Source organism: Pholcus phalangioides, unplaced genomic scaffold (genome assembly GCF_987345545.1).
Source record: "Pholcus phalangioides strain wild (caught in Gottingen) unplaced genomic scaffold, Ppha-v1.0 ptg000004l_1, whole genome shotgun sequence".
Taxonomy (NCBI): Eukaryota; Metazoa; Arthropoda; class Arachnida; order Araneae; family Pholcidae; genus Pholcus; species Pholcus phalangioides.
In genome coordinates this window covers 34895515-34910616 of record NW_028301597.1, presented here as the reverse complement: position 1 = coordinate 34910616, position 15102 = coordinate 34895515, and the positions used below count along the sequence as shown (strand labels likewise).

The 15102-nt window shown below is 37.6% G+C and overlaps 1 protein-coding gene across 2 annotated transcripts in view; it reads right to left on the bottom strand.

The window, feature by feature from the left end:
* LOC149087336 (uncharacterized) overlaps window positions 1-5318 on the bottom strand; it is a 36760-nt gene extending 31442 nt beyond the window's left edge. Inside the window, exon 1 of one of the 2 annotated variants that reach the window (XM_089231390.1) lies at window positions 4933-5318. In XM_089231390.1, coding sequence (XP_089087516.1) covers window positions 4933-5110 — 178 coding nt within the window. In that variant the 5' untranslated portion in view covers window positions 5111-5318. The remainder of the gene's footprint in view (window positions 1-4932) is intronic. The other variant, XM_089231391.1, reaches the window with a different exon arrangement.
* Between the last annotated feature and the right edge of the window lie 9784 nt (window positions 5319-15102).

Here is a 15102-nt window from a genome sequence, read left to right as displayed (position 1 = left end):
AATGTTATAACTAGCAATATAATTTAAGTCATCTAATCGGTTTAGTCAAATAAATCAAGTTGAATTATCATAAATTTTGAATGAAAATTTAAACTGAATTTTGATCAGATTGATTGAGTTGATTAACTGAGCCAATTAATAAGGCCAGCCATGATGGTAATTAATGCAACTCTGTTTAATTCATCTCTGGTAATTAATTGATCTGGACAAATCCCAGGCAACTAAAAACTTGATATTGGAGCCTAAAATTTTCTTAGCATAGTTACTAAATTGCAGGCTGAGAGCAGCACAAAATGTTTGGAATTTATAGCAGCATATTTGCCAACATGAAAGAGCCTATGCCCTGAAGAAGCAAAAAAAAAAGTTTTACTTTGGATCTTTTCTTTAAGTAAAATTTTTTTTCCGGTGCCTAAAAAACTGTTCTGGCGCATCAATATTTTTGTGATTTGTCCATCCCTGCTGTTAAACACGAGAGCACAAAAGTAGACTATTTTTACACATTCAGCAATGATACTAAACATAGTCATATGATTCTTTTAAGTCTTTCTGTCTCTTGTATCTGATTATCATCATACAGAAGACTTAAACTATGTGTATAAGTAATACTTGAATATCCATTGAAGTCATACAACAAAATATATCTTTTAAAATGAGTTTGTACTAAATTGAAATAATAAGATTTGTAAGTACAATGAGTAAAGAATAAGACATATTAATTTTTAAAAAAATTCCTTTTGATTTATTTAACAGTATAATTAATAAATACAGTAGAATTTGGACCATTCAGCCTAATGTGGCGGAAAGGTGGACAGGATAACAGGAAAGCCGGAGTTCTATAAATGCTCATTTTCTATCTCACCATACCATCAAAAACACCTTTTATTACCAAAATCGTTCCTATTTGCATTTTGTGACTTTTGGTACAGGTCAGTACTTTATACATAATGTAAATGTTTGTTAGGTACTGTACTGTACGTTTTAAAAATTCATTGCAGAAAAGGAAGAACATAAATATTGTTGTTTTATGAAAATTACGTAAATAGTTCTTATTTATCATTTATTATGTCATTTTTGCCTGTAGTCATTATCCTATGTGAAAATGACAACAAACAGCAAAGTTTGGTGATAGCTAAAATGACTTAGTGACTTCACGGTGCCAGGAGACAAGGCCAGTTATATTATTTGGATTTATTAAAACTTTTTTTCCTAATGTAGAGAGCGACAGGTGAGCAAAAAGACCTGCATGCATTTTAAAAGTTAATAAAAAATTAATCTAGTTATACAACTTGCACCAAAACATCGTGTCAAGTTCTTTTAAGAAAGAATAATAAAAAAGTATGGCCATTTTGGGTGGTTTACAACTAAAAATGACTTCAAATGGTTGAAAGGAACAAAGAAACAGTTGATCAACCAATTTTTTCCATTATTAATTTTCTAACGAGTAGTTTCTCATAAACCTGCGATTGTGTCGTGCCACTCTCTTCCCACAGCAAGCAAAGCCTCAACTTAAAGAGGGCAAGGGTGAATCTAGAAGCCCCCTGGGACACTAAGTTTAGTTTTTCCATTCAAAATTGCAGGCGCAGGAGTCACCTAAATACTTTAAACTTTGGGTGCCAGAGTAAATTTGTGTTTCTAGTTTCCGCTCTGACAGCAGGTTCTACAATTACTAGGCTATTTAAGCTCACTTACTTATTCAAGAATTAAGTAAAAATAATTGATACCATATCACACATACTTTTATTAATTTTAATAAAATTGAATTTGGCCCTGCGACACAGCAGAAATCATTAATTCCCTCTCCTCCCACCAGAAATGTTCCATATCTTATTATGATGTAAGTGCTTTCTTCCCATTTTCAGCAGATGCAAAGATATCAGTTTCAGGATAAGCGTTCCTTAGAGAAATTGATTTTACAAAATATCTGGGTTCGTCAATAGTAAAATAAGAAACTTTCAAACAGGCGAGATATCTAGTCAATGCAAGGGTTAAACTATAGGAAAACCAAAAATCGGGTATCAAAGACTAAACATACCCATCCTTATTATAGTAAAAACATGTGTATATACTTTGATTTTTACTATAATTACCTTACCAACCCTGATTTGTATATATAATTCTTTGAGATTTTGTTTTTCTTAAGGCTTGAGTCCAATTTTATTCAGTTGACAGTAAATCTTTACTCAAATATAATAACTTAATATACATTTAAATATTTATACTTCATTTCTTTAGTCATTAATTGAGTTATTAAGGGTATATTTAATCATGTAACTTTTCAACCATTAATGGAAAAAAATTTGATGAGGTTTGATCACTTGAGAAGTGGCCGAAACTAACATCAACCAGGCTGGTTTAAACCACCCCTGGTTAAAACCGATACAACCCTTGAAAGGACACTGTTTGAAGAGAGATGTGTCGTCCTGTAATTTCTCTTATGAATGTCCTGTGATAAAGCTTCGACTAATAAAACTTCAAGAATTGATTTTTAACTTTTGCGGCTCATACAAATCCACAGCCTGACATTCAATGAAATTTTTTCTCTGACTTTTTCTCTGAAATTTTCCTTATTTCCACTATAGTTAAAAAATATTTTTTCACAAGGATGATGCCTAATTTTTGATCAATACTGTTATATAGACAAAAGAAAATCTAAACGAAAACTCAATGTATGAAGCTTAAACAATGTTTTATGAGACCTTGAATGAAAATACTGCGTGTCACTTGAAAACCATCTCCATCAAGGTGAGGTACTTAATAAACAGAAGGAATAGACATAATACCAGTGGGTTGACTATTAAGAAATATTTTACTGTATATAAATTTAAACATATTTTAATAATTCTCTATGATTCCCAACTTTAAAGAGCTGATGCCAGCCAATCTCCTGTGTGAAGAAATCTTCCTACAAAGAGCAACAGACCTGCTGTTGAACAAATATTCAATCATTACATTTTATTCATACTTTGAAGAGTAGATGGCAGCACTACAAAAGTTCATGCACAACACAATAAATATGCACTCAAACAGGTGCACATGTACACTTTCAGCATAACTCATGTATTCTGTAGCGAATTACCAGATAGTGATAGACCAGAGCCGTGCTCGGAATGAATGAATGGAAGCGGAGGTATCACTATTTTCTTCAAGTAATAAGTTGCCAAAACAGGATTGTACTATAGGCCCACCCAAGGGCGTAGCGAGGGGGGGGGACTTGGGGGGTCTGGTCCCCCCCCCCCCCAAATGTGAGAAAATGACCGAAAAAAGGGAAAAAGATGGCCAAATCCATTGTTCTGTCACTTTGGTCCCCCCCCCCCGAACGAAATTTCTGGCTACGCCCCTGGGCCCACCTGTTGTCTGCAGGTTACTTCCCCCCCCCCCACCCACACAAATTGCACATTACTCAGGTTTATTAAGATTTTATGGTGATTTAAGTAATGGTGCATTCAAGTTCACTCTTTTTGACAATAATGATTTTAAAAAATTGTATTTTACTGTGTATAAGGATCCCTAGAATTTGGGCTTAAAGTTTGGAAAAAAGTTTTTATCAAAAATACTTATTTTAAGATATAAAAAAAAATATTTTTTGTTCCTCCTGAAACCATTAAATACCTCATCACTCTTATCTGATACATCACAATCAGTTACATCAACTAGTTCATTATCATCATCAGAGTCACTCTCGCTGTAAATGGCATCATCCTCTCAGTACCCATTAATGCATATGTGCTTATATCTACAACTTCTTCACCCACCTATAAATGTCACTAATTGTCAGCCTAAATATAGTCATTATCCTATGTAAAAATGAAAATCACACACACACAATGCATTCTTCCGTAAATATCACCAAATTGATAACAAACTTAGCAAAGTTTGGTGACAGCTAAAATGATTTGGTGACCTAATGATGCCAAGAGACAAGGCCAGATAGTTGAGATTCTACTGTATAATTTTTATCACAGGTCAAGATGAAAAAAATATGTATGAAGATTATAAATTCATAACCAGAGTACCCTCTCAGAGTCAGTTGGTTACTGACGCATGACAGTTTTTAATAGTCACATTAAAAACCTTGAGGATGGTGCACCAAGATAAAATTTTCTGTTTGGAAATCAAGCTGCTGATTGCAGATGATAGGCCCTATTTAAAATGGCAATATTACGTGAATAATAAGCACCGAATATGATCACTCAATGATTTCAAAAGTGTGACGCATGAATGATTTCTGTCAGTGTAATTTGTTAATGTCTATAACCAGTGGTTGATTAAAGTCGGCCCAGTCCCAAAAATATTGGGTCCCTTAAATTAAAAAAAAAAAAAGTGAAATTCAGGTTTTTTTTGGGATCCCGGGAGCACACCACCATTAAATCTGCCTCTGTCTATAATACTACGTAGCTGCTGGAACCTAGCGGCTAAGGCTGTTTGAGCGCCCTATCCCAATAATTCATTGTTATACAATGCAACAGATCATTCTGTCTCGTGATATATATATATATGTGGGAGGAATGGTAAATTTCAGTGCCCCCCCTCCCCACACACATGTATTCGTGTTTGTCCCTCTGTAATGTAATATTACAGTCATAAATTGTAATATTGTGATAGAACATCCTAAACCGTAGATAAAGTAATTTGTTGCTAGTTGGTGCGAATTACCGAGCACTGAGCTCTCGTCTTCTTTGTCTTGGTTTCTCTACTTAGGTAGAGATATTGATCAGTCAATGGCAAAATGGTTGCTTAAAAACAATCACCAGTAAAGTTTTTTTTTTACTCTTTTTTAAGTGTTATTTAACATTAACTTAACCATAATTTGACTATCAACAAAACAATATAGAGTGATGTTACAAGGGTTAGAAAAAGACACAAATCAACTTCAGGAATGAGATCAACAGTATAACAATTACAGTAGATGTTGCATCTCAAGTGATCAATTACCATTGTGATCAATGAACAGATTACCAGCAGATGGCGATGCTTTGGATGATTCTTTGGAGGATGACTTGCTCCTCTGGTAGTGTCTGGATGCTTTGGCCGCTTTTTGATTGCTGCTGTTCACCGAGGATGATCCGCCGCTGCCCGTCCTCGTTGCATCTTTGCCTTGTTGTGCACCCATGGTCTGTCTACGGCCAGCTATGGCATTTCTCCGAGCCCTCCCTTATCCTTTCCCCTAGGAGATGGTCTGAGCGTTTCCTTCCCCCTCTTTACTCTTATCAGAGCTCCATTTTAATCTAATCAGATTCGTTCATGGTTCTCATGAAGCCCCTAAGGCTGGAAATAAAAAAAATATATAAAATTACGGGTAGGAAAAAAAAGTGACTATGGAGAAGCCACTGTTTACTTCTCTAACCCGTTATACGGTTACGGTTTCGTTATGCCTGCAGTGGCGAGTTTTTGATTATCCATTTTGTCTTTGATTGGAAATATAAAAGTATTCATTGATGTATTTCATATTTTATGGTTTTTTTCTGTGATTGGGAAATTCGAATGAAACCATGCTTACTGGCAGTTCTACCCCCCTCCCCCTTTTCTTATAATCTGCAGCAGATGTAAGTAAACACAGTTCATTTTGGAAATAGCGTTTTGTGGATGTTGTCGAGTTTAACTCTTAAAAAATGTAATCTGATCTCCGTTGGAATCGAACCCAGGTCCTCTCGTGAATCGTTCTAGTCTGCTACCATTTAATCTTGTCCTGTTTGCAAGAGGACCTGGGCCACAGCCCACTGAACAATTATGAATGTCTAGTCGGCCGTGACTGGGCTCGATTCTTGGTGGGGACCGACATTTTTTTCCGAAGTAACCTCGGCATAATGACCAGAAATGGTCCATTCCCTTGATGCATTTAGGTCGGTCGTCCACTGGCAGAGACTTGAAGCAATAAGTCAGTCACGCGCAGCTGTACCTTCTCCTCCAAGAGTTGTACGTCGTCACCGGGGCGTGGCCAGAAATTTCGTTCGGGGGGGGGCACTTTCATTTCGGGGGGGGGAGACCAAAGTGACAGAACAATGGATTTGGCCATCTTTTTCCCTTTTTTCGGCCCTTTTCTCACATTTCGGCCCCCAAGCCGCCCCCCCCCGCGCTACGCCCTGGGTCGCCACAACACTGATCCCATTACACAGAAAGTAACAGAACGTTATTTGCTGCAAATGATCATGGGCGATATCAGCAGACGAGCGAGAAATCGCGATGACTTCGCTTAGATTGGGAATATATGCGCCATGTGTCTGAGCGTGCGCAGTTTGGTTGTTTACTTTTGCCACGCACTGTTTTTTTTCCCTTTCTTTCGGTGAGTTTCTCTTTCTCCGCGCAGGTGAGTCTCCCTTCTTACCCTTTCATGCTTAAGTGTGAAAGCTCAAATGTTGATAATTGCCGTTCATGGGTTGGAAATTCCAAAAACGTATGAGAACGCTTGCAATGACATAAAAAATACGGCGTCTGGTAACCCTAGCGGGCTAGATAGATGAAATATGGCGGTTATCACTAGCGTGACTGGTTTGAACCGCCAACCCCCCTCCCTCAAATAGTAGCCTCATGTGATATTTGGTGTGAAAATTTATTCATTTTATACGACTGACGTCCGTTCGAAAAGAACTTTATTTGACGTTATTTTGACATTTTCAATATCGTAAATATACTGCTAATTTTCCTGCTATAAAATGAATCAAATATCTCAGAGCTATGAATCCATGGATGTAGTATATATATATATATAAGCGCGCTCACATTAACATTTATTGAATTAACCTTGCCGTGAGAACTTGATTCTTTAGGTACTCCAATCGCTCAAGAAACGAAAACAATTTTTTTCTCGAGACATCTGTCACGGGAACGCGGATTTATTATTATTATTATTTTTTTAGCAGAAATAAGGATATTATCACACAACGAATTCCACTGTATCTAAAAAAATACGGATATTTTCATTTTAGTGCAGTATAATTTACAATTTATGAACTTTATGCACTTATCACAATTTCTCCAATTATATCAACAAAATAGTATTACCAAATAAGTTCATACATATAAATTGTAAATATAGTCAACCCTCGTTTTACGTATTTAATTCGTTGCTGAATTCCATTCGAAACCAAAATAATTTTTCTTTTCTTGTCCGTAAACCGAGGGTTGACTGTAACTATAATAAGACAATAATGTACGGTAATACCCGGATAACTGCGTTTCTGGTAGTTGAGGGTACTTTTAGTAAATCCATTTTAAAAATTAGGGGCAGTAAAATGACATGCGAAACACTTGGTGACGAATTGGTTCCCAGGGTGTTACAGTGTGTAACGAGAATTTCATGGTTTATGAAGGTAGAGACTAGCCCAGTGCTTCCCAAAATGGGAAATGGAACAGATAAGTGGGGATGATAAAGAGATTGAACACGGGATCTTATGGGTTGGCTTAGACCATAGTTTCCCAACCTTTTTTGTCCCATCGCCCCCTTTTCAGAAATTTTTTTCTCCCAGCACCCCCCAACGTAATCTCACCCATAGAATCTTATGCTATACCCGTAGCTTCTACCACCTCCCTGGAACATGCCATCGCCCCCCAGGTGGCGTTACCGCCCACGTTGGGAATCACTGGCTTAGACGGAAGGGTGGGAGATAGGAATTTACTTTTATCTGAAGAAAAATAAGTAAAACGATCCAATACAAACAGGGCCGCAACTAGATGCTTGGTCACCCGGGGCAAGCACGCATTTTGACGCCTCCCTTGTAATGTTGAAGGAGAGGTTTCAGAATGAAATTTACACCCCGTCGGGTCTAGCGTCCGGGACACGAGACCCGCTTGCTCCCCCGCTAGTTGCGGCTCTGAATACAAACATCCAAAACCTGCTGTTCATCAGCATCGTGGGACTTCCTAATGCTCAGTATGCGTGGGCGATGACAGAAGACATTGACAGTCTATTCTTCAAAATACTTTAAGTAATCTTCGGAATGTTATAAACGGTAAATACACACAACTGTATTTCACCTACCTTTATTCGACATACTTAAAGTTATAACGACATCGAAGATTCCACGAAATTTTGTCGTGACAAAGAACATGGAAAGATGTATGTTAGGCATCACAAGAAGAGACAGGAAAACGAATTACTTGGATAAGGAGCCACACAAATGTGTATACGATATCATAGAAATAATTAAACGCTTAAAATGGAAATGGGCTGGACATATTGCAAGAAGACAGGGCATCAGATGGACCACAAGTATTCTGGGTTGGTACCCCCGTGGTGTTAAATGTCCGAGAAGGCGTACCCACACAAGATGGATTGATGAGATCGGAGAAGTACCTGGAGCCAACGGGTTGGCTAAAGCATCAGACAGAATAACATGGAAAAATTTAGAGGAGACCTTCATACAGCAGTGGATTGAAAATGGTTGTTGATGATGGATGATGACTCGGTCGAGAAAAATACGGCCAGTCGGGTTAATTACTACGTGACATCGCGGATTCTCACCAAACATGCTACCAAATGTGGGTGAAATCGCCAAATATTGCTAATAAATTAACCTTGGTAAGAAATGCAGTGCTACAGAAAATCTCTGCTAAAATAAACTTCACGGGAAAAAATTAAAACTGACAAATATGTGAGATGAATACTTATAGTTATGCTCATTTTATAACACAATATATTCATAAATTATACAAGCTTCTTTCATTCTCGATTCTAGTAAAGAGTAGGAATTAAAGCAAGATACGGACTTTTTATGATAAAAAGTCGGGAAGGGCAAAATACGGGAATGTCTTGTATTGTGGTCCTGTCAATGAGCAAGTCGGGAGCGTCTCAAACAGGCAATAAACCTTTTTTTTCCAAACGTTAGGTTAAACAGAACAAGAGACGAATATTTGCTGAATGTGATCAGCTGCAATCTGAGCAATTTCTTGGGAAAACGTCCTGGCACAGAAAACCGGTGACGAAAACTTTATCCAACTTAACGACGTTAATGTGTCGTTACAACCGAGTTTGACTGTATTTAATCGTTTTATTGCATTGCACGGTGATTAAAACTAACCTTAGGGGAAAACGTCATTTCTATCATTTATGGCTTAGTTTATTTACTTTAACATCGAAAATATGTAATGTATGCATTATCTGAGGGAGGTCTGGTCATAGGCAGAGATAGACATGGAAGTCTGGTGGGGGGAAGGGGAAGGCGCACGATGATGATGATGTCAATTCATATATGCACATATACAGTCAAACCTCGTTAGTTCGTCACCCGGTTAAAACGTCACTCCGCTTACCGGGTCACTTTTTGAAACTCCCAATTTTCCTCAGGCAGGAATTGGCACAGCTATGACTTACTCCGTTTAACGCGTCACTCCGCTTACTAAGTCATATTTTTGCTCTCCCAAGAGTGACTCATTAACGAGGTTTGACTGTACATTAGATCAGTCGATTCCATCTTTGAAGCTCGAGGGGGGGAGGGCATTAGCCCCGCAATGTGCCCCTGTATCTCTGCCTATGGGTCCTGTCCACACTAGCTCAGATAATCGGGTCCAATTATGATTCCAACAATATTGCGTAATTATGTGATATTATTGAGACAGTTCAAACGAGCTAATGTCATAAAATTTCGTTATTACCACAAATACCGAGAATTCATCAACAATCTCCTAACACCAGATAACTGGCCACCAGAATACGAGAAAATAAGCACAGATAACTGAAGTCTCCAATTTTCACGTGACACCGAAATAAATCACTGGTTTATTTCGAAAATACAAAAAAAATATGTGTATTTCAAAATAATTAAGTTAATAATAATTATCACAATGCACTTGGAAAGAAAAAGACTTTATTGAAATGAAGTCTCCGCAAAAGGATTGATAGCAGCAGAAAAAAAGAAATTGAACCACGGTGCTATAAAACGAATGTAACTGCTACATTTCAGCACAGCCAACGATAAAATAAGCCTATATAATATTCGACAGCCATTTCCGTATTACATCTTATGTTCAAGCATCATTTTCATCCCAAAATATTGCAGTTGCCATTTCTATTTAATGAAAAAAGAAAAAAAAAACAACATATCAGAGAAAATCAGACCTACACACAAACAGATAATACGCGTTGTATTTATACAAATACAACGCCACAACAGACAAAATGCCCAACGAGGTGGCTGATAAAAAGATGCCCATAAAAATATGGTTGTCATACAGTATATTTCAAAAATACAGCAACCCAATTAAAAATGCAATTAACACGCAATTAAAAATGCAATTTATGTTAAAAAAAAACAAAAACAAACAATATAAAAACTCATCCATAGTTTTCATATTTCTTCTTTCGATAATTCAAATTAATGTTTAAAAAATTTAACAGGGCTAACCTTATTAGACGTAAGGGCCGGTGTAAAATTAATAGACGGGACCAGAGACGCCTTAATAATTTCGAGGCCTCCTTAGCCGGCATACAAAAATCGGGAGGTGAAATAACTAATAATTCTCCGATGGAGCTCCTTCAACATCGGGAACAGCCAGAAATAGCATGGTGCCAGATCCGTATTGTAGGGGGAGTTGTAACATGATTTTATAATATTGCATTCACATATTATATTTCAGTTATGAAAAGTTTGTGACAGCAAATATTGAAAAAAAACGTCGCGAACTGATAGAAATTTCATTTTTTTTGCGCAGCTTCCTTGAGAAATCCTTCTATACTTGCTTTTGAAAGTGGATTGAACGAAGGGACCATTGCATATTATCTGAGGGAAGATACAGTCCACGCTCGTTATAACATCTCCCCCCCCCCCATCTCCCTGCGTTCCACAGAAAACGGACGCTATAACAGGAGGTTATATCGAACGTATAAAAATTTATGAAGTTTTGCTTCCTCGGAAAATTGTATATTTTATTGACGTAATAAAAGAAAATTTTTTTCATTTTGTTATAATGTTACAATGAAAATGTAGCTTACTGAAAAGAAACAAAAGACAAAACTTAAATACAGTAATAACACAATATTAACATTCATTTACGGAAATACTGTACGAAGAATATGGCCACATCTACATTTATTTTTTACTACATGCAGCAAAATACAGTGATAAGTTCACTTGCCTGCATATTTTCTCATTGAAAAATTACTCAACGAAATTTATAATAAGACAAAAAAAAAAAAAAAAAATCAATCACGTTGGGAAGTGGGAAATGAGCCACCATATGAGAAAACAAAACAGAATGTGTAAACCAAAGTTGTTTACAGTAATGTCGTTAATTAACCAACGGGGTTTCCCTAAAAGTGACAACGCTTTATCTTTAAACTATTTATATTTATTTCATACCCTTTTTTGTCCAAGCATCAAAGGCCAAGATCAAACACACGACGGATTTCGTCCATTTTTTGGCAAAAAAACAAAAACAAAAACAGATGGTGAGAGCCGTTCGGTTCTTGTAATGGATTGAATATTTACCCGTCGCTATATGTTGGAAAAAAAAAGAATACCACGTCGGGAATAGGAAAATATTTGGGTATTGTCGTAGTAGCCACGGACATGGTCGTTATAACGGACAGTCGTTGTAACGAGCACCGAATGCATTTTGAAAAATAATTATTTTTGTTGCTGCACCGTTATGTCTTGACTTTATATGATTTTACTTTGAGTTCTTACGGAACGCATCTTGTGCATTTTCTCGTACTGGAATCTGAAGGGGAATTCGAATTACCCAAAAATTTGAATCAACCTTCTTTCGAATTAATCAAGTTCTACTGTATGTGGAAAAGTAGGAAATGAGATAAATATGGATGTTTTCCCCCCCCCCTTTTTTAGCCATCGCGTAAACAATTTTTTTTTTCTGTTTCTTTTTCCCTTGGGAGAACGATTTTATTTGCTATCCATATCCATCTCTTACCTCTCTCTTTCTCTCTCTCTACTGGCCGTAGGATTGTAAGTAATAGAAGAGATGAGTCATTTCAAGCTAACGGAAAAATTCCATTCCAATTCTCACATTAACAGTAAGAATCTTCTCTCTTTTCGGTACTCATAACCTTCTAATCTAAACTTCACGGTACTCATAAGCTATCGTATTCCAGCCACATTCTGGGGGAACGATCCTACAGGAATGCGCAACGCTCAAGTCGAACCTTAACCCAAGTCCACGGGCCAGACATGCGGTAATTCTTCCGGTCGCGGAACAGAAATTCGGGTATATAGGGTGAACTTATGAACTCTCTTGTATTGTAGGAAACATTCCCGTATAAATTTGGCCGTCACATTACTTGAATTTTTGAAATCAAGAATTAAGATTATTTTCGTGACATGAATTATATTATGATAGTTACAATTCTCTCATGTAACTAGTTATAGTCCGATTTTTCAGCAATTTTGGCAACAGATGGAAACTTTACTGGCATTTGACAATTTTTTGGCAGTAATTGGCAACATTTTGAAAGTTGCCTTTGACATTGTTTTTGCTGTAAGTGACATCTCTACTGGCTTTTGATAATTTTTGGGTTCAATTGACAACTTTACTTGCCTCTGACAATTTTCCAATGGGACATTTCGAGATCACCGAAGTGACCCACGGTGCATTCTTGGATCACTTGAGTGACCCACGGCTTATGTTCAGATCGCTTGAGTGACCTGCGGCCAGTTCCAGAGCTCTTAAATGACCCATGGCGCATTTATAGATCATTTAAGTGAATCGAGGTGCATTTATAGATCATTTAAATGATTCGGGGAGCAGCTCCATATCACGCAAGTGGCCCACTGCACATTTTCTGATGACTTGAGTGACCTGTCACTGCTCCCGAGCACTGAAGTGATCCGTGGTGCAGTTCCAGATCCCTTAAGTAACCCACAGCATATTTACAGATAACCTAAGTGGCCCACGATACATTTACACATCACTTAAGTATCCTGCGGTGCGTTTCCAGGTCACTAAATTAAGTGGCACGCGCGTCCGCAGTGTCTTAAAGGTTGAGCACCGTTGATGTACGAAATTCAATGATGTATCCTATCCATGTTTCGCAGCTCATCCGTGACCTCCCTTCACCACTTCTCGTGGCTCCCCCCTTCCGTCTGATTTTCACTCGTAGCTCCGGTCAGAAGACCCCAGGACAATTGGGGGGGGGATGCATATGGCCCTAGTTTGAGAAATGGCCATAGTCCATGGGCAGAAGCTTCCTAACGTAGAAGTGAACCAAACACCGCCTCGCACCTCTACGGGTCAATAAAATCCACTTTTCGTCAAGCGTCATTTTAGGGGCCTCAACAGAAAAGTTTCCTAGTGCTTTGCAGACTATAGGACCGCCATTCACCATGGATATCCAAGCTTGGTGAGTGGAAAATCGGTTTCTCACGGCAAGGAATACACGAATATAAAAGTACGCATGAATTGTGTAAAGTAAGTTTACACTCACCCGTCACATGCTCCATATTGAGCTTGCCCCTCGACACGATTACTGCAGGGTGTCCCTTCGGGTTTGAAGACCAAAGCGTTTTCAAGGTTATGCAGTTTTTGGATCCCCTTGGAATATACGCAGCCATCCTTTGATTGGCAACACACTTTACAATCGGCATTCTCAACATCCGGCTTTGGGCACCTGGATAAAAACAAAGGAAAAAGTAGGCTACATATAGCCTATAGCTCATGAATAGGGAGGGACACGAAATTTTCATATTTACGAAATACAGGGTGTCCCTAAAATTCGTAAATAGTTCAAAAATTCATTAAAAAAAATTGAGGAATTGTTTCATTTGAATGCGGTTTGTGCAGTTATTATTTGAGGAGGAATTTTTTTTGGTACCGAAAAAACCCTGGTTCAAATTAATGTCGATAGAGAGCGTTGCACGAAAGCGAATCACTGGAGATACGCAAATATGAGTCCTACAAAATAAAGAGTGTACGGTTAACAGCCCATTTCTGAATCTTCCTGTTACTACTACTTCAATTTACCACACACAACTCCGGTCATATCGTCATGTAGCAATTTATTACCGATGGAGTTGGTGCTAAATGAACTCTCCACATGTCGGTGGTTGCCTCAGAATCGGTAGGTGAAGTACTTCTTACCTGCGTTCTTCCAACATATCGAAACAGAGGACCCTAACGGTCACCTTCATGGTGCAAAACAAGAATCTTACCACTGCACCACCAGGGCACATCTTTCAGTTTTCCTGTTACTGGCGCTTACGTGAGGTTTTTATCAAGATGTTGACTGAAGGATAAAGATGTAGCTGTTTTACGTTTCGGACACAAAAGAGATTGAAGAAAGACTCAGGTCCAATCAGGTCGATAGAGGGCTCACATGCAATGCCCTCTATCCATGAAAATTTGAACTATTGCTTTTTATACCATAAATAATCCCCCGTGTGACAATAACGTTTTCGCAAACCGCATTGAAACATACGAGAGAATACCGTTAACTTTTATGTACTTTTAAACTATTTACAAATTTATGGGACACCTTGTAGGTGCGTTAATTGCGAAATTTATAATTTTTTTGATAAAATACAATGAAACCTGTGTAATATTTCCCTTTGTCCCGGTGGAATTCCTATTCAGTAGGAAATAGCGCAAATGCTCAAACTGTCTACAACGATAACCTGTCTTTAACGATATTTTTTGTAGGTCCCTACAGTATCGTTATAGATAGGTTTCACAGTATATGCGATCATTTGATTTTTATACAACTTTGCAGCGAAATCTTGGTAATCTACGCTTCTTGAAGCAAAAATAGTTATAATAGTTATATTAGTAATTTTCGCTGAGTATTGAATTATAGAAATTTCAAATATGTACAGTCCTTTAATAATTTGTCCTCGTAATTGAACTATTAAAAAATTGTGTCAGCATAACTCGCTGTTTGCGGATGAATGCAAAATTTTTGATAAAAAATATTTTTGTTAATGAATGCAAAATTTGAAAAAAAAAATTATTGCGAGTGAATGCCATTTTTGATTTGAAAATTTTTTTTTTCTTTTTGTTGAACGTTTGCACCACGTTCTCCAAAAGTGGCCGTTAATAGGAGGTGTCCACTAACGTAGTGTCCGTTTATGATAGGTTCTCCTCTAGATGGAAACAGCGCCATCTTAACGTATGGGTCTAACCCAGGCTGATTATATTTCCTGGAGGAAAATACGGGAAATTGGA